General features: G+C 40.4%; 1 protein-coding gene across 1 annotated transcript in view; it reads right to left on the bottom strand.

The window, feature by feature from the left end:
* LOC140230923 (fermitin family homolog 2-like) overlaps positions 1-21,523 on the bottom strand; it is a 99,672-nt gene that overhangs the window by 67,233 nt on the left and 10,916 nt on the right. The window contains exons 3-4 of the mRNA XM_072311066.1: positions 5,595-5,828; positions 4,810-5,194 (exon numbers count right to left, since the gene is read on the bottom strand). Of these exons, the coding sequence (XP_072167167.1) occupies positions 4,810-5,194; positions 5,595-5,828 (619 nt within the window). The remainder of the gene's footprint in view (positions 1-4,809; positions 5,195-5,594; positions 5,829-21,523) is intronic.

Below are 21,523 nucleotides of genomic sequence, written 5' to 3'. Positions count from 1 at the left end.
CATTTGAATGTCACATGTAAACAAGGCAGTTTAATGAAAACACAGAAACGTTCAAGTAGCAGTGGACTTTTTGCAAACATTTCATAATTTCATTATTTTCAAATTTGGCCCCCATCCTGTAACTCTTGTGACTACATTGACTCAGTTGCATTGTCACTGGTCTGTGTATTATCACATGCACTATGCAAAAACTTTGCCAGAAATCTTCGCAGAGACACATTTGAGCAAATCTGGTTGAGAGTTAAGAGGAACACCCTCTAAACCCTAACCACGTAGAAAGAAGTTGGTTGGCAAGCTCATGCTAAAATGAGCTAGAGATGCAGCACAGGGAGCTATCTTACCACAAATACCACCCACTAAATCAAAACTTCAGCTGTCAAGCAATGCACTTGACTTTTTAAACTTTTCTTAAAATTGTTCCATCAAAGCTTTTCTCCGAAGCTCCTTTGGCATGCTGGCATTCACCTCACACTCATCACAGTCCTGTTTACCCACCCATAGGCCGACTGGCTCCTTTGGAGAGTCACTATCAATTAAAGAAGACTGTTAAGGCCAGCCCAGGGGTACATAAACACAACCAGACCACTAATGTGACCTAGCGCAGAGAGCGAGGTCACGCAATGCCATTTTGGTAGGACGAAATGGGATGAAGCTTTGGCAAAGGAACATCGCAGAATAAATGGATATGCTACTGCAAACTTTCAGCAACTGAAGTATTAACATCATCAGCAAAATCTATCAACACAAAATGGAGCCAGTGATCTGTATATTTGATTTTTTTCCCTCCTCATCTGTTTTTTTTTTTTCTGCCAAAGTTCCATCTCTTTTTTTTTTCTCTCTTTTTCTCTTGGGAAATTAAGACATAATTTCATGGGAGTTTGGGGAGAAAATTGGAAAAATAGCATTTCTGAAGAATAATGTACAGATGGCTCATCAATTTTGTCACATACTAACAAATGTTTCCCATAATCTGTCTGGAGATGTCAAGCACAGTCAAAGGTCACAGGTCACAGACAGGGGGGATTGGTCTGTTGTGTTTGACCCCCACCCCATAGCTCTCACTGCTGCTGCTAAGGTGGCCTCAGAATTGGGAGCAAGCCAAGTGATGTGCAACAAGAGCACACGTCATCATGAAGGAATACAAAGAGAGGGAATGAGTGATAACATTAAAGTCAATTTTAATGGTAGTGATGACATTTAAGTCATCAATTAATGAATTAAAATCACAATGATTATATGATTGTGATGAAAGCTTAGTCCCTGCAGGAAATGTAGAAGAATGATTAAAGACTGAGGTCAATGTGTCATAAACTCTCCACATGAAATACAGTTTGGTGTATCTCATTGACTGTTGGATAAGTTACAGAGAAGAACCTTCTGTAAAGATTACCAGCCCAACAAATTCTTTGGTTTACTAACACACTAATAACCCAATCAATACTTTTGTTTTTCCTGTGTGCTAGTTATGTAACACTTGGGAAAGCTTTTCCACTCTGATGCATAGTTTCCATAGAAACAAGATACAGGGCGCTCGTCCAAATCTCTCCTCCTAGAAACTTCAGACACCACGTGGGATCAATACTATGTCCACCCAGCTAAAAGACTGTCTTTGACTCATGTGCATTTAGCCCTTAAACCACTCTTGCTGAGTTGACATGTATTCTAAAGTAGACACAGAAGCAGCAAAAAGTGCCTTTTATACGACCAGCATCTTGCATCGATATTGTCCAACTTGGGGGCATCCCTCCTGAAACTTAATTTCCTGTGTCGAGTATCGAGCTAACAATTCATACAATAAATATGAGGAAGAGAAACAATGCATTTTGTACAACCATGTCCTAACGGTGTGCATCATGGAGCAGGTTGAAGAAAGTACGAGAGAGAAAAAGTGATTAAAAAAAAGAAAGAAATGCAATACAAGCATCAATGTGATAAACAAAAAAAAAAAAAAACACAACAACAACAGCAAGAGCCAATATCTGCTTAGACATTTACATCCTCTTGCTTAACCTCTCTCAGGACCACTGTATCACAAGCTGCCATTGATAATAAACTCATTGCAGTAACCAATGGTAACAACAGGCTTAAACCAGCAAAAGCAAAAAAGAAGAAGAAGAAGAAGGAAATTTGGCTGGTGGAGAGAGGGTGCAACACACTTTGCCTTCCAAGTTTCCACTGTTTGTTGTGAGAGCTACTGCAGAGGCCTGATGACTGCATGATGAACAAAATGTTCAACAACATTCCCACAATCATTTCATCCCCCTTGACACACGAGCCTCAATGGGTTTCGGCGGCTTTGAGGTAGCAAACTTCAGACTCGAAATCGGACTCTCTTGCCGCCGCCGCGAGAGAGATGGGTGGCGGTATGGAAAAAAATTGTCCAAGGAGTTTGACAGGTTCATGATCAAATTTTCTGGAAGCAAGCCTCATTTCCACTCTAGCTGCTCTACCGAACTGGGAGAAACCCACTCAAAATAAAAACGGTAGGCTTGTCTCAAGGGATGCTACATGCCCAGAAGGCATCTTCAGAGTCTAGTTTTCATGTACAATCCCACAGGGAACACCTTAAGTCTTCACAAGCTAAACCCAAAATAAGCCAAATGCAAGGTCATGTGCATATTACATGAATTCTGTACGGTTACAATTTGCTTTGCATTGAAAGGGTTTAATAACATATATAATGATCTTATTTCAAGCACACATGATCAATCACAGCTGAGACAAATCATAACAGCACACAGAATATCTGCCCCTCAGGTCCACTGGTAAATACACGGTTTGAGGAATATGAAATAAAGCAATTAGCATCCCTAAAGAACATCTATCTATATATAAACATACACACTGTAATTTATCATCACCAACCTTCACCCTCTTGGACGCGAGTGATTTTGTGCTTTGCGCACTTATGTTCGCACACAATGTAAAGACAGTGTTGTTGTTTTTTTCTGTGCAACCTGCTAACAGTCCAAGTTGTGGAGGCCCTCCTCAATACAACATTTATATACTTCTATTTTCTTCTATTGCTATTTACAAGCAAGTTCACTTCTTCATATAATCTCTCATACCTTGCTAGCATCCTCTTCTAAACAAAATGATAATAACATTAAAGTATAGAAATAATTGCAGCAATTAACAAAGGCAGTGGTACATGATGATCGCATGATCATCAAGACTTTTTTTGCTTTGACATTTGATTCATACACAAACACACCCGACTTCTCCCTTCTAGGTATTTGAAACAGGTGCCTATAATTCAAAAGGTCTACCATACACATGTATGTACCCCTTGGGTATCCCATTCCTAAATTTTGGAACGACTTGTGTCACTGCTGTTTTTGTATCCAGCTAATGATACACTTGAGTTGCAGGGATTGTACTCCTTGTTCATTTTCTTCACACCCCAAGATATGCATGATTCAAAGTTCCGAAAAGGAGTAACAACAAAACAATTGAGTATATGAATATAAGAACGACCCAAGTCCAATTTTTGGCCAAATTCAGTTTGACATGGGAAATTGTAGCTTATGCATGGACTCATCTTGTGTGTAAATGATAAATCCTAATTACCCCCGGAAGTGCCTGAAATAAATGAGTGAAATGTTATATGAATGTAAGAATGAAGGACTTGGGTCATTCTTACATTCATATTATAGCGCCCTCTCTCGTCCTTCTTTCATCTCTATAGCAGAATATCATGTATATGAATCAAAGAACGACCCAAGTCCATATGAATCAAAGAACGACCCAAGTCCATCACACAAAATGGCCTCTCCACAATTAATGTTAATGTTAATTGTCATAATAATATATGTTCTAATTTGTATATACAATGTTGCCTTCCCATCACAGTTAAATAGAATATTATTGGACAAACAAAAAAGATATGAAGTTTTTTTTAGTTAACTCGAAATGGTCTTCCATGGACTTGGGTCGTTCTTATATTCATATACTCAATTGTGTGGGCATATTTGTGTATGTGTATGTGTTATTACAGGAAAGAGAGAGAAAGGGAAATATACTGACTGCAAATTTGGAGAAATATGGTGTTCCAAAACGTGAAACGAAAACCAGACACTGGGTGTGAATTTTGAAGCATAGAGCCAGGGGGATTACCCCTTGGCTTGACCTGATCCAGAATCTACACTCCCTGGCGACTGTCAAAGTAAATTTCTTTCACAAGATCTGTCACCACACGGACTTAAGAGCTGATGTTGGGAATGGGCAGAGGGGAGGGAATATGTTGACTTTTGGTTTGATATATACCCTCAGAAGGCACCAGCAAACCATGGAGTACCAGGAGCCATCCTGCACGCTACATTTATTGCTCACTTCACACTCAATACTTGCAAAATGCAACAGAGTGTCACTGTCAACCCAATTGCCTGTTCTACTCTGACAGAAGCAACTTTAACCCTTTGTTTGGATTGGAAAAGCGCACAGCATTGTATACATTGTCCACAGTCCCTGGTGCTGAAAGGGTTAAGAAGCTATTTTGATTATAATACCCAACTTTGCTATCCCACATTCTACCATGACAGACTCCTTGTTTCTTGTTCCTGGAACCGAAATTACAGAAGTATATGCAATAATGTTTAACACTAAGTCTCACGGATGCAAGCAGGCAGATTTCTTCAAGTCGGTAAACGAACTGAAATCTCATAATGATGTCCGTTGCGCTCAACTGAACTCTGCAACACTGAGGCCCAGACTACAGCGTATGTTGCCACTGATTATCTCTGATTCCAACTTCCATGCGTGATATAACTCTTAGCATCTTGACAAATTCAAATGTGGTTTAAAACTTACCCTGCGTTGATGGCAGCCTTATCTCTGTACGAGGAGGGTCTGATCAAGCCCTCGAGGGCCTCCCGACTGGGCTTCTGCGGGCTGTTCACCAGCGATGTGTCCAGGTTCTCTATGCTCCCGGAGTAGTTGGATCCAGAGCTGTAGGCTGGGTTCCCGTTCTCTCCCATCGGTGTCCGGTAGTTGCCCGGCGATGGCCGCCGCGTGGGAGTGGACGGGCCGATGCCGTCCAAGCTCCCTATCGACGCGGCCTCGTTGCTGTTGCTGGAGGCCATCGAGTCTCGGTCTCTGTCCTTCTTCTTCCTGCCGCTGCCCCGGTTCTTGCCGTTACGCTTGAAGCCCTTCTCTGGCTTACGGAGGAGCGACATTTCTTCAGAGTGAGGTACACCTACATTGAGATATTTGAATACAATAGACCCAAAACTGTCATCATACCAACTAGAATTCACTTTCTTTCCCTGCAACATTTTTTCTTCCAACATTTGTGCATATTTGATATCTATCACTTCTTCCACTTTGGAACTTAGCAAACACATGATTACCTTTTAAGGTTGGAACATAAGTCGGTAAAAGTCATCGCCATCATAGATTACACTGTTTTCAACCCAACAACTCAGCAGCATTTAATGTGTATTCTACTAGGACAGTAAAGCTTTAGAATATACTGGTAACAAAAGATAATTGCTCAAAGAGGCTCTCTCTCCTCTCAAGTCCTCTCCTACTAGTACATGTATGACAGTTTCATGCTTTTTGATTGAAACGGTGTATAAAACAAACTGGCAACCTACGTAATTCGGAACAGATTTCTTGCACGGCGTACACGACGTTCTTGGAAAAGTTGACCCGGAGGTCAATGAGCTGCATGTCGGGCAGTTGCACTCTTAGCGTCTTGTGGCAAGGTGTGAAGTGGAGTTTGGCGCCTGCCTGCACCCCGTAGTTGTTCAGGGTTAGCCTTGTCTTCTTCAGCCACACCTTTTTCTCTTCCCACCATACCATGTGGTCAGACCAGTCTATCTGCACACCTAGAATGGATGAATGAATGCAAAAACAAGCCAGGCAGTTAAGTGTCATATCAATTATATCTCAAGTTTATGCAGCACACCACACAGAAACGACAGTTAAGCTTGCCTTCTGCATAATATCATTGAATAACAACCACAATCTTCTTGGCAACACCAGCATTCTAGCACATTTATACCATTCATCTGAATTTTCCTGATCCTGATAAACGAAGTGATGACTACATTGCATTTTGCTTCACAAAGAAGAGGGGGAAAGTTGGGCAAACATTGAGTTCAGCAAAACACTGTTGTACATTACGTAACTTTTAAAAACAGTGTAATTCTCCCAAACTGTGTTAAGTTAAGCTTGATTTTTCTTTTCATGCATTTAAACATGATAATACATATCACCCAGCCAAGTTAGAAAATTTCTGAAATAGATCAACCACCACAAGCACAGCAGTGCCTTTAACAGCCAAGTATCTCCTGCATCAGACCATCCTAAATTCAGAGGGCACATTTGTTTTGTTTTGTTTTGTTTTTGGTCAGCAATTTTACCCAAGGCACATGACTTCTGTGATATTGCTGTTTTGAAGTCACAAGTGCAAAAGATGCCCAAACTCCTACTCGATACAAAAACTAAAATTGTGGAGAGAGTACCATCCACATGTCATAAAAAAAAATAAATAAATAAATGAGCTTCTGTGAAAAGAAAGGCACTGACAAAATTGTACAGAATCACAAAAAGAAACTAAGACTGCACTTGTGATAAACACACACACAAACTCACACACACACCCACTCACGAAAACAAAGTACATAAATGTACAGAATGTAAGAGCCTGCTGTCGTTTATCATCTCCTCTGTATAATGAAACATCATCTTGCTGTTTTTGCCAGAATTTCAATCTTGAATGGTGTTGTGAGACCCCATTCAGCTCCCAAAGGCCGACTTCGGCCCTGTCTACAGCTCATCAATCATGAACAAGAGAGGGGAAGAAAAATGTATGTGTGTGTGTGTGAGTGGGGGGGGGGGGATGACTAGCGAGTCTGACATCAGAAAGAATCATAAATTCCCCAAGAAACCTGCACGCTCAGTTTGTTTCTCTGAGCAGTGATGAAACTATAGAGATAGAGGCTCATTTGGAAGAAGTGTGTCATGTTGCTGAATGGCCCAGGCTAAACTACCACCATAAGTGTTCTTATTATGAATAAGTAGGTTCAGAGTCTACCACTATAAATATGTATTGTAACTACTGATATGTCTTTTGAAACCAGCGATGATTCAAGAAGAAGGGAGAAGGGTCCTGGCTGAGTTGTTTTTCTCTTTCACCGAATAATGTTTTGCTTTCTGTCTTTATTTCTCTATCTTCAGCTATTTCAATAGGCATGCTGACTGTTTGTTCCAAGAAGAAGAAGGGGAAAAAAAAAAGTAGATGTACTATACATCACACGTATGTAGCAGTGCTGCTTTTAATCATGGGCCAATTTCTTTTTCCTATTTCATTTTTGGTTTACAAATACAGAAAAGAACAAAGTAATACTATCTTCATCAGTCACGTCTTATTTCTTTCTCTCTAAGACCAAACAAATCTGCCATGAATGGAGAAATAAACTTGAAAACTATGCAAAGTACAGAATATACTAGGACCTACCTATCCCAAGCCAGAAAGTATATCTGTAACTCATCTGTTGCCTAGTGACACCACAGGAGATTAACATGAATCATTATAACTGTGTCTTCTTCACAAACTGACATGCCACTGAGATGCAATGTGTACCCAGCATAGGAAGGCGGGTATGACCACGACACGAGATGACAGAGGAAAAGAAGCGCAGAAAGTAGAGTTAAAGGGATTGTATAGTTTTGGTTGAGACCAAACTTCAGGTTTCTAACATTTTATGGTGAGAAACCTCTTATAAAATATGAAAGAGCATGTAATTCCAAGAGGAATTCAACGTTCATTTGATGAAAACTGGTTTTGAAATGGCTGAGATATCCGAAACAGAGCAATTCCTAATAAAAGGTGGGACCCACCTTTTATTACGATCGCTTTGTTTTACTTTGTTTTAGGGTGTCTCGGCCATTCAAAAACCAATTTTCATCAAATAAACTTTGAATTCCCCTTAGAATGGTATGCTCTGTACTATTTCATTAAGTGGTTTCTTGGTATCTCGCAAAAAGTTAAAAGCCCAATCATCATCTCTACCAATACTATATCACCTCTTTAACCAGTCACAGTATCAGTCATGTCAAAACTGCCATTGCACCTTGAGCCATCTGTAGACAAGTTTCATAAGAATTACACTGCCAGCAATTCTCTACTAAAAAAGTCAGGTTCAATGTCAGTGCTGTAGGACACCAAGGGAAAATAATGGTAAATCCATGACTTGAAATGTCAATTTGTGTGGACACGAGGTTAGTGCCATCATAAATTTTAATATTCCTCCTGCAGAAGGTTCCACATTCTTTTGTACACTGTGTATGTCACTGAACATCTTCATTAATGATCATTTCCTTTTAATCAACGTTTCTTTTTTTTTTTCCTACAGCCCATGTCATCCTATTCAGAGCTATGCAGGCCTACTTTATAGAGATGGGGAACTGGTGCACTCACAGATTTAAAGGGATGGTATAGTTTTGGTTGAGATGGGGGCTTCAGGTTTCCAACATTTTTGTGAGATGATGAGAGACCTCTTATGAAATATTAAAGAGCCATAAACATCTAATAGGAATATTCAAAGTTTATTTCCTGGAAATTAGTTTTGAAATGGCCGAGATATAAAACACAAAGAAATTCTACATGTAATAAAAGGTGGGACCCACCTTTTATCAGGATTGCTTTGTCTTATTTTGTTTTTGGATATCTCGTCGGCCATTTCAAAACCAATTTTTATCAAATTAACTTGGAATTCCTATTAGAATTGTATGCTCTTTAATATTTCATAAGTGATTTCTAATTATCTTGCATAAAGCTAAAAGCTGAATCCCTACCTTCACCAAAACTATACCATCCCTTTAAACTTAGAAAATATGTGACAACTGTCTGACATTCATCAGGAAGTGGATACTAATATCATAACCAGGCCCTACTGGTGGCTTTGTTCTGAGAATCCACAAACCATCCACATACTGTCACAGTACATGAAAAGTTCAATCACCCCTCTGCATATCCGTTCATCAAGGGAGAACGCAACACCAAGTGCATGTTGGTGATTCACAGACCACAATCCCTTTTGTGCTTGCACAGTATTTGCTTCACATGAACACAAAAACATCAAAAGCTCCAAGGCCGTGATAAATAAACATGTCAAACAAATAAATATGGCATGTTTGTTTGCATACAATCTTCAGTTATTGCTTCATGGGTAAGGCTTCTTTGCCCCCCCCCCCCCCACAACAATGATGGTCTTTTAGTAGTTTACACTGTACATACGCACTGTATTACAACTACTGTGGTACTGTAAATGCAATGGGAGGTTCTGCCCCCCCCCCATTACTGTATATCAACCCTCACAGTGCCATAGCTCACCTACAGTGTACATACATGTACAAATGTGTAGCTCTCTTGACAGAGTTACAGACCATGTTACTCTGCAAACATTAAATCTCCTCCTAGCCATAACCTGATACCCCTGAACATTTTTTTTTTCAAAGAAACTGAAAAATTCCACAATTGCAATGTACTTCAAAACACGGTATCAATGCAACAAATGTATTCATTTCTTTATGTGCATGATATCGCAGTCTGCACACTAAGGCTGCATTTATCCAGGGAGGTCCACCTCCCTGATTTATCTAACTTGAGAGAGAGAATCATGATTCTAAACGCGTTTGGAACGGTGTTTGCAAACGTGGTTTGAAACGCAATTCTCCGGGGTGTCGCGTTTATCTAACCATCATACAATCCCGATTCAAGTGGTGTCACTGCGCAGCTGCTTTGCGCCGTTTGACCCGGGAAGCAATGGTCAACTGCATACCACCAAACAAGCCTCATCAGTCACACACAAATAATAGGCAGAGAACACAAAAGGAAACATCTGGAATTTGACCTTGAGATATAAACGCGTTTCAAAACGGCATTGCGTTTATCTACTCACAGAACGGCGATCGTGGTCTCAAACGTGTTTCAAAACGCCCTTTGAAAGGCGTTTCAAAATGGCGTTTCTAAATGCGTTTGAAAACACGGTTGCGTTTATCTAACCCCTGGAAATGCCTCAAACGCGTTTAGGATCGTGATTCTGCCTCAGAAATTTTTTAGATAAACGCAGCCTAAGTTCAGACTGATCTTTTTTTCTGTTTCTGGTGGCAAAGGATTAAAGGTTGCTTTTTGTTTCTCTTCTGATTCTGTTGCTATTTACAATGTAAATCAGCACAATAGTTCTTACGCTAGATGGGCCACGGCACACGAATAGAAGGAAATTCTCTTGCAGAATACAAAGAGGAATGCAGGTGCAATAGCTTGTTCTACTTGATTTCACATCTTATGTTGCCGCCAGAATGACGGCCTCTGTGTGTAACAAACAGAGGATACCACTGCAGAGTAATGTTACAGTTCCACAATAATTACGTACAGATCCTTTCTTGATGTACAGTATCACATGGCAACACATTTGTTTGTTTTTTATCAAATTCATTCAATTCATTTACCTCTTCATCCCAATTGATTAATCAGACAAAATTGTGACTACTGTCTTACTGGTCATCTTCTGAAATACAGGAAGAGGAATTATTTGCCCAACTCGAAAAAAAAAAATAACCCAAAAACAATACCAACAATCATTCTGGTTAAATGTTGGAATCACATTTAGCCAAAGCAGTATGACATCCAGGTCTTTAACAACTGACATGCGAGAGTGGCTGTTAAAGTGCCCTCAGTTTGATACTTGTCCCATTCTATTCTGAATTTTGAGCCATCTGCACCTTTGCTGCGTTGATGTCAAAACCGCACACACACTCTCTCTCTACTTTCACATCTTTCTTGGTCTGACATCGACAAGGCAGAATGAAAAGGGCTCACGATGACGCTTGCTTTCGCTTTCAGAATGCTTCATATATTGCTTTTTTCTTTGCCTCAGTCTTTACCAAGCACTAATTTTGGCTTTTTTCGTTGAAGCAGCAGACTGAAAGTGCAACGCGGCAAGTCATCATCGTTGCACAGCACCGCTATTTGCCGAATGGCAAGTGAAATTTGTTTGATGTACAGACACAAGTGGTCAAACTTGCACTGGAGATTCACAGAACATTTTCACGCATGGCACTGCCTAGGCACATCAACCATATAAACAACGGCAGCACGCTCACAGGGTAAAAAGCTGGTTAAACTGTTCCATTAACTATGCCTTTTAAGAAAAAACATCTTTCTAACTCTGGAAGTGAGGGATAGTATATTACGACCCATTGACCACTGTTAAACCCTCCTACACATGTCCACTCAACACACAACAAAGATGGGCAAGTGCAATATTACTGCGCTTTCGAGTATCTTCAGGAGGTATCAAACTCACGTTACATCTCAACTGCACCTTATTCCAATGCTGCTTCATTTCAAAATCTAACAAGTTACACATAACTACTGGTGTATGACCGCTCAACTCTCTTTGCCCTATGTTATTGGGTAAAATTTGGCCCAACCTAGAGTGTGGATCCCTATATCTAGGAGGAGGCCCCCTTTACTACCGGTCTTCCACTACCTCACAGCAAACACTTCTTTTTTTAATTTGTATGCAAACGCTGTCACGTTGGGTTACTCTTGCATGACCGCACTATGACTGGGTGACTCAAATCGTCAATTTGCCTTGTGCTGTGCCTTTTAAATCTGGCCAAACCCCCGCGACGGGGAGGCTATTCACAAGGCTTTCAATTGCCGGCACGCACGATAAAGCTCACTTTAAAAAACAGAAAAAAAAAAAAAGAAGCCAACCCTTGTGTGAGGGGAGGGGGTTAGGAATGCAGAGCGCACCATCAATTCGGGGTGAGGCAATTGAGAAAATGGAGGCAATTTAAAAATCAGAGCTTCTGCATTTGCGCAATATACTTCCCCTTCCAACTTAACCCTCTGCATACTAAACAGGACAAAAATTGGTATAGGTAACCGTGGAAGCACAATGAAATTTTCACTCCTAACGGCTTGCTACATACTTGAGGTTACTAAATGCACAATGTCCTATAATTCAGAGTACCGTGGTACACAAAAAAGGTGGCCATAAATACTGCATATTATACACTATAGGCATAGGTAATAACAATCACACATTGGATATCAAAAGTACTGAACTAAATATTATTCATTGGCATCGCTGTCTTTTGAGTGCAAGTGAGAAAATATATTGCTTTCCCCATACAACAGTGCAGAAATACATTAGGGATAAAACGCTGACAGCACATGTGTACTACACTTCCAGGTTTTCACAACTCTGGCAATTTCTGCAATGAAACAGTACTGCAGGTTGTAGGGCCTTAAGGCCCGGTCCCACTGGCCGACGGACACAAAGCGTATGCAAAAAGGACACAGCGGACGAGCAAAATTTCGGGGATGGCTTCATCCGCTTTCATCCGCTCCAGAAATTGACAAAATTGGCGAAAATTGGCGGTAACAGAACGGAAATAGAACGGACATGGGTAGTATGTAGCGGGGATGATAAACGGATGTTCATCGGAAGCCTAGCGGATGAAAGCGGATGGAAGGGGATGACAGCTCCGAAGGGGTTACCGGAGATAATTGCGAAACGGACGCATAGCAGAAAAAGCGGATGCAGAGTGGATGCAGAGCGGATGCGGAGCGGATGCAGAGGGGATGCTTTCGAAATGCTTTATATACAAGATGCATACACTTACATCCTTTCTATGAACGTGCTATTACGATGTAAAGACGTTCCACGTACCATATCTTTCCTCCCTCTTTCCGTTTTAAGCTGCAGCGGCTGTGAGTTGCGAGGATGCCCAGAGGATGCAGAGAGGATGCAGCGGACGTTTAAGGGATGCCGCACGGACATATAACGTTTGTTGCTCGTATGTCGCGGATTTACATCGTACACAGCGGAAAGTTCATCCGTTCTAAAAGTTTTAAGCAGCTTAAAACTTTTTGCGCGGATGAAATCACAGTGGACGGATGCTCAATGGATAGAGCGGATGAAATACGTATGCGATGGGTACACAGCGGATTCGTAGCGTTTTCCAACGGATGGCAAGATTTTTTGTACGCTTTACGTTGTACGTCCTCTTTGCATCCGTAAGTGCAGTGGGACCGGGCCTTAACTTGCAATGACGGGGGGGGGGGGTCCAAAATATCCTCTACACCTATCCTTGTGTATAGGCCTTTATGCCTTTATATGGTTATGAAAAACCGATGACAATGTTGATATGCCAAGTAACAAATCCACCAATAAGTATGAAGATACTCGTGGTTACTCCAGACTTTCATCTTTTTGCCAGTAAAATGAAATAGAAAATGATGTGGGGCCATGAATTTGACACGATTCGATACATTTCAATCGATTTCCATCTCAAAGTTTCTGATAAATTCCCCAGATCATTATTCTAATCAGCACTACTACACCCAGGGCCTACAAATGTGTAGCTGGGACTAGTACGGTAGCTTTTGGTTCCACTCTCCCTGTTGTGAGAAAGCTACACAGCTGAATTAAGCCGAACAGCTGGCAGGAAATTCTGTGTCCCTTTAAAAAGTCGGCAGGGGAGTGACCTAGGGAAACCTCTCCCTGCTGAGTTGCCTTCACTATGTTTGGTCATTGGGTCTGTGGGGCACCATGGCTAAAGGGGAGGGTATAGACCTATACACTGCCCATAAGCATCTTGTTCAAGTGCTCCTTCAAATGGCTCCCTCCAACTAGCCATTGCAACGTTTTTGCACTATGACCAATGGCCTTGTCATTTCAACCCTCAACCAAAATGTGTGTGTGTTGGGGGGGGGGGTGGTGCTTCATTCTTCTCATTTTAGGTTGTGTGAAACTTCATCTCCTTTACTTTGTTTGTATGTACCCACCTATAATACAGGTATAGGCCTACATGCAGACTTATCATAAATGAGCATGAGGAAAAATTTTGTGTCTGGGTTTACAGAAATTCCTTGATCCTTGTGTGGACTACACAAGGTACATGTACGTTGCAATGCTTTACAAATACAGTGTAGATATTTTCAGGGGTCAAATGTCACACTTGTTCTGAGAAAATTTCACGTACATCACTGCTTATGACACTTTCCTTCAGAAATAATAAAGCCATATTTGGTTTACCGGTACACGCCTACACTTCTCGGCATATAGTGTTTCATTTGTTGCTATCTATAGGACTTAGAATTAGATGTGTACTACGTGACTTATATTGTTTTACATTCCTGCTCCTAGACAGGTTTTTTTTTTTCTTCTTCTTCTTCTTCTTCTATTAGAATTCATATCTTTTAGCATGGGTGGTGGTAGAGACAAATTACTGGTATGTGTTACTTCAGCAATATCACTGACAGATTGAAGCCATGGATTATTAATAATGAACACAATGGCCCGAATTCACGAAGGTGGTACAAATGAAACCATGGTTTAAACCATGGACAAAATCTATGGAGCGCCAAGTGTCGCATGGAATATTTCGTTACGAAATCAGTCATTTCGTCAATGAAATGATTATTTTGTAACGAAATGATAACGTTTGGTAACTAAATGAACACTTCGTCCACGAAATGATAATTTCGTTAACGAAACGGTCATTTTGTCGACGAAATGACCAATTTCGTAACGAAATATTCCGTGCGACACTTGGCACTCCACAGTTTTTGTCCATGGTTTAAACCATGGTTTCATTTGTACCATCTTCGTGAATTCGGACCAATATGTCTATCACTCAGGCACACAATAGGTCTGTCATTGGGACACAATTTTCATGAAGTTATAAAATGTACTGGATGATTCCTTGACTGCCCAAACATTCAAACATAATATACATTGGAATATACACTGTTATATAGCAGTCTGTTGACCTGTGTAACGATGGCACTGTGCTAAAAACCAGTTTAAACACAATTTGCCTAATCATATGAACCACTAGAAATGGCTTTGGGTGACCTATCATCCTGTATATCATACGTAAATCTCCTTTTTAATAGCAACCCGGCTGGTGTTCAAATGCATCGTTTGGTAATACTATCCTACCCTTGTAGTAGATCTGTCTGTCAATCTACCCACATGATTAGCTTGACCTCTCTTGTATTTACACTAAGGTCATATTTAAAAGCATTAGTCTCTACATACAGACCCTTCCAAAATAATTGCCTACAGTCAAAACAGAGGCCTAATCATACTTATTTAGAATTTTTTCTGTGATTGAAAACATGGCTCACTGACAAATTCATGCAGTACACAGGAGCTACAGCTGTTATTTCATTCTTAATTTTTATCACAGAAATACAAAAGAAATGTAAGCAGTTAGGCCTATATGGATCACACACAGGCCCAATTGCAAAAATGCCCCACAGGTTCTCAATCCCTGAAATATGGCTTACACTGTACTAATACTATTGACAAGGTACACTGTAAACACACCTTATTGCCATGGTAGATACAAGGATACCCACACTGTTTTGTATTCATCAGCATCTTTTCTCAATTTGCACAAGTGACTGTAACATATATCTTGACTGAAACATGATGCAGCATGTATGGCGAACTTCAATAGGCTAAATATGCTGCAATCTGAGAGGTATGTACTAATTGTATTTAACAAGCACTCTTAAAGGGGATGGCTAGTAACTGATCAGTGAGAATCAGTGGGAATGCTGGGGATGATTGTTCCAATCCTTGTGGGATTAATTTAAGAGTACATTATGTATCTATTGTTGTGTGAAAATTATTTGCTTCTGAACGGTCTCATATTCAAGTAATGTGCAGTTTAATGTTTCCAGGTTAGCATGCCTTGTACAGTGACGGGGCATTAAACTGCACATTACTTGAATATGAGACCATTCAGAAGCAAATAATTTTCACACAACAATATATACATAATGTACTCTTAAATTCATCCCACAAGGATTGGAACAATCATCCCCCAGCATTCCCACTGATCAGTCACTAGCCATCCCCTTTAAAATAAACTTCATTAGAAGTTTGTGAGTAGGGTCTGCAATCATTAAGAATAATATTCATAAGCAGTTGGTGCTGATAGCATACAAGCAAATATCATAAGTGGTCCTTCCCTTCTGTTATGATCATCATTTGGAATAGATTACCCCGCCCTGTGCCAGCCTATCATTTTTCCTGTTCACTGAGTCCTGGCTCTTGACCTTTCTAAATTTTCTACCAGATTAGTCTTGCTTCAAGGCTGACACAAATTTGGTACAATGGACTAGTCATACCTTTTACTCCCAGGTCAATGCTGGCTTTTGTACCATCTCTTTTGCATATATATATATATTTTTCTTTTCAGTATTAATATCATCTTCCTGATTTCACAGCAAGTACAGGTATAAAGCCTACAATGCATTATCACACATTTTCTTTGAATTAGTCTAGTGTAAAAACACACCAAAGTATCCATGCAAGTTAACTATCAGGACTACATGTGCAGCTCTAGGGCACTTCATCAGGGAGAAAAGTGAGACAATGGTCTGTTATGGTCTGAACTTTTGATATTTACAGGTACTTGTACTTGCATTTTAAAAGTACAGCAACATCAACTGATCATGAAATATTAATCAGCCGAAGAAATCATGTTGTGTGACTATTAAGTCTTCAAAACAAAAATGATAAATGAAAAGATTTCAAAGCGTTCACACATCCATTTTGCACAAGCCCATGTATTGTAAGTAATACTGTAGCAAGTGGACTAATGCTGTACAAGCTCCATGTAATCAAAGAATACAGTCTGGAAGCTATTAGACTACACAAAGCTAACGGTAATGGAGGAAGGTGGTAAGTCTGCTTGGCATCACACCTCAGCCAGGCACTGGCATTATCAATATTGCTTGGAAGACACCCAACCCCCCCCCCCCTTCCCTTGTCAAGGTCATCGAGGAAGTTATGGGCCTCGTGAGTGGAAGGACTTCCTTAGTTCTCCTTTACATTACAGTACCTTTGACTGTCACTCATTACAATGCACCGTTTCAATAGGCCAATGTACATGTCTTCAAATCTGTAGTCTGTACCGTACACATATTGCAACATAATGCTGCAAGGCACATCAGCAATTCACTACAAACAAAAAGGTCATGTGAGGGTAGCTAAGATCAGCACACCCAAAACTATATGCTAATATTTTAGGACAAATAGAATTGAGAATTCCAATATCCGCTTTCCCTGAAAAACAGGCACACGCCTTCTTGCCATTAAAGCATTCAAGGTCACATTTTACATTTATAGGGCCTATATTTTTTTTTAACAATGTTACACAAAATCTGTCTCTCACTTTGCCCTTCAAACAAATATAACATCAACATCACTATAAAATCTTATGTACATGTACAGTGTAATATCCCACACTAAAGAATGCCTTCAGCACTTTTAGTTCCGGGATACATACAGCATCTAATTTTAGTATTAGACTAATTAAAGAACTCTCTTGAAAAACTCATGCAACCATCAACTACTAAGTAGAAAGTGTGATGACCCCATTCTGGCCAGCCGACAACAGTATTAAACACTGCATGGTGTGCACAGCAGAGCTGTCCTGTTATCATAAAATCTGTGCTTTACAAGCTTCTATCTCCCCCTGTCCCAAGTTCATCACAGCATTCATCTGTGCACAGACAACACACTGGGAAGTTGGATGGGTGGGGGTGGGGGTAGGGGCTTAGAGAGATCCAGGGGGTGACCTTTATGAATTTAGCAGATTACATTCTATAAAAAAAAAATAATAATAATAATAAAAGGGGAAAGGGGCTGCTAAGGGGGGGGGATGGGGCAGAAGGACAGACAGATTACCTTTTCAGATCTGGCAGATCACGTTGTAACTCTGGTGGTGGTGGTGGTGTGTGTGTGTGGGGGGGGGGGGTGGGGGGGTGAGGCTGTCACATAAATGCCAAGATGGAATGGACTGCAGCCAGTTGAAACTGATGTAAATATGCAGGTGGTCAGGGCTTAAAGCTGTGATACATGGTTTCCTGAGCAAACAGCAGCTGTCAAGGCCAGTCATCCTCTTCGTGAACAAATTGGAAATTTCACTTAGCTCTTTTACCACACTCATACTCAATGTCACTGGGTATACAATTTTTCCTTGAATAAATCTATAGCATGTGATTCTAAAAGGCAAAAGGGCATATGAAACCTCAATCTTGATTGTGAAATTATTGCGTTTATGTAGATATGGTCTACAGTAAAACAAGTTTCTTTAAACTGAATTCGTGCTATCTGGCTGAGGGCAGCCTGCATGATCATCCCTTCACAGCATACATACATAGTACACATGTTTAAACTTTTTGACGAATATTAAACTTATCAATCCAAAAATATACTGGCATTGGCATTATCTCGGCCATCAAAACCCGAGGGTACCTATATCTACAGTGAACTGTATGTCCTCGATGGGGAAACACAAGAACACAAGTCTGTGGTTTATATAGGAAGACGACTCCAGATTAATAATCAACTGAACCAGAGCATTGAACAGTCACAAGGAGCACTTCAGATAATGAATGTTGCAATCGTGCTCGATGAATCTGTATCACTGATTGACTAGAATTTTCCTTTTTAGATACAGAGTTTTCACTACAGTACATATCCAACCAGCCCACACAATCCACACCTTCACACTTTTTCCCACTCCTCGTCAATTCGATGTAAAGAAAAGCATCGTCAATTCAATGTGAGAAAAGCATCAGCTCCAACCACCATTCATAGAACTGTGAGCTCCAATACTGCTATTTTCCCCTTTTCTTCAAACATTACACACTCTATTCCATCCTGGGTACTACGACTCGTGTCAAATATCAAGTCTAACAATAACCAACTCCTACAAAAGATGGGCTACACACTGAAGACTTGAATACACAGCCTTTTCAATTATCCCTGTGCCTCAAACGGAAATCACAATAGGTATTATTGTGTGTGCGTGTGTGCATGTCTGTCTGTCTGTCTGCGTACATGTGGTGTGTGTGCGTGCATGTGTGTGTGTGTCTGTGTGTGTGTGTGTGTGTGTGTGTGTATGCAAAAGAAATGAAAGGAGATCCCGAAAGAGGATAGGGCATAGGAGGAGCAACAATAATAAGGGGAGAGGGGCAATAGAAGCGTGGTACCCCTTGTCGCCCTTGATTCTCACGGCTGAGTGAATGACTGCACTGCAGGGCACCCACCTTGTGTTTTCTTGTGTACGGCTTTGAAGCCAACCCTCTTGCACCACCAACACATAGCAGGGGTATGAGTCAGGGGGTGACACAGAAGTAGTCACTTTTCTTTCAAAACCACAATACATCACAGGGCTCTCCTTCCTCATCCCTGTACCTCCACTGCAATGTACACAGTACATGGGGATGGTGTGGGCTTAGGGTTTGTTTGGGTATTACTTCTTTTTTTCTATCGCCCTCCCCCTCCTATCCCCCCCCCCCCCATCTCTCTTTAACTTTTCTCCTTGATTCTTATCCTCAGTCCTGTATTCATCTATGATCCATCCATGCCTGTATCTCCAAGCCAGGGGCTTGCCAAAATGCATTTAACCTAAATCAGGTAGCTAGCCTATAGCCTATAAACTGTGCCATACTTATATTTTCAGTTTGATTGCATGCAAGCACCTGCAAACAGAAGATGTGCAATTACTGAATAATTGATGATTGGGGGGGGGGGGGCGGCATCCAGCAAACTGCACTTTGCTCGGGTGATACTGACAGCGTTGTGAACCAAGCTTTTTTTGTATAATACCGGCACGGCACTATGCTGACCAAAGCTACATGTATGGTCATAAATATCACTTTGTTCATACACTTGCAAGAGGTTATGACCACATTGTACAGTGTATACGTGCACTGTGTACTGTGTGTGTGACCACTTGACATATTACTTGGTGCTATAGGCTATACACTGTACTGAATGCTTCGTGTGGCTGAGAGAATCTAAAATCCTATCCCCGCATAAATTGTACTTGAGACTCACATGGATACCAACCCTGGTAATTATGTTAGAAGGAAGTTCTGCTGCATCCTCATGTGTGACAGTAAACAGAAGACATGTACTTTTTTTAGTTAATTTGTCTTGCTCATCTCTGAACCAAGAGAAATTCAGTGATTCATTGCAAGTAAAGAGTTATACTTAAAAAAAAAAAAAAGGCTCACATAACTAACCCTGGTAATTACATGAAAAGGTAGTACTGCTGCTTGCTAAAATGTGACAGTAAACAGCAGTGTTATAAGCCTACAGGTATAAATTCATCTTGGTTTTTACTGAACACAGAGGAATTCTGTAATTCATTCTCCTGTTATTGATGTACACTGTATAACCTCCCCTGTGAAAATATGACTTCTATAGATACACCTTTTTTACTACTATGATGTCCTATCAAATACTAGAATTGAATAGGACATCATCATCATCATCATCATCTTATCATTAGTTGAACGTTATCATAGTATGCTGTAATATAATCACTTCTATTGTCATTATTACTACAGTGTAGCATGATTGCATGTTTCACTATCATTTTCACTTTCATTAATATTCTAATTATTATTATTACTACTACTATGATTACCATAATCGTAATCGTCACCACTGATATCAACAACATTATTACTGCCATCACCATTACTACCATTATCAATCAAGCCAATCTCATAGTATCTGCATGTACGTACAATGTATACAATGTACAAATTTGTACGTACATCACTTGCCCACGCAGACTGAATTTTGCATATTGTTACATGTACTTGTTTTAGCCTGGTGTGGTGATGCGGCAGGAGAGGGTGAATTTTGTGATGTATCTGTGGAGGACTGGGATGAGTCATGGAGTGGAGGACGCGCTAAATAATGCACACATATAGTGTCCTAAAATGACCTCCTCTCACTTGGTAAAGGGTACTGTGTAGGGGATCTCCCATCCAATTCAAAGGCACTGCGCCTCTAGCAGGATAGCATACCCTAGGGATTGCTTCGTGAGTACCAGCAATGCTGTAAAAAGGTAGGGAAAGGGACAGTGAACAAATACTGCTCTGCAACAGCTTTCACAAATATGCATTCTGATCCACCCTTTGTCATGCACACACACACACACACACACACACACACACCACACAAACACACACCACACACACTAAAGTGTCCATCCCATTCATATTGCAATGACCTGCATAATGGTTTTAGTAGAGCCTCAAAGTTAAGTAACATATGAATAAAAAAATAAAAAAATAGAACAAAACATTAAGAGGGTGTGTACAGTTCTGGTTGAGGTGAAGATTTAGCTTTTAACGTTTTGCAAAATATTCAGAAAAAACTCTATGAGATGTCAAAGAGCATGCAATTCTAAGGGGTATCAAAAGTTTATTTGATGAAAATTGGTTTTGAAACGGCTGAGATATCCAAAAACAAGGTGAAACAAAGAGATTCTAATAAAAGGCGTGGCCTGTCGCCTTATATTATCATCACTTTTGGGGTATCTCGGCCATTTGAAACCAATTTTCATCAAATAAACATTGAATCCTTCTTAAAATGACATGCTCTTTCATATTTCATAAGAGGTTTCTCATTATCTCACTTAGGAATGTTCAAACCCTGAATTCCCACCTCAA

Source organism: Diadema setosum, chromosome 1, assembly GCF_964275005.1.
Source record: "Diadema setosum chromosome 1, eeDiaSeto1, whole genome shotgun sequence".
In the NCBI taxonomy this organism is placed as follows: domain Eukaryota; kingdom Metazoa; phylum Echinodermata; class Echinoidea; order Diadematoida; family Diadematidae; genus Diadema; species Diadema setosum.
Note: the sequence above shows the minus strand (reverse complement) of the source record. Positions and strands in the feature narration are given on the sequence as shown.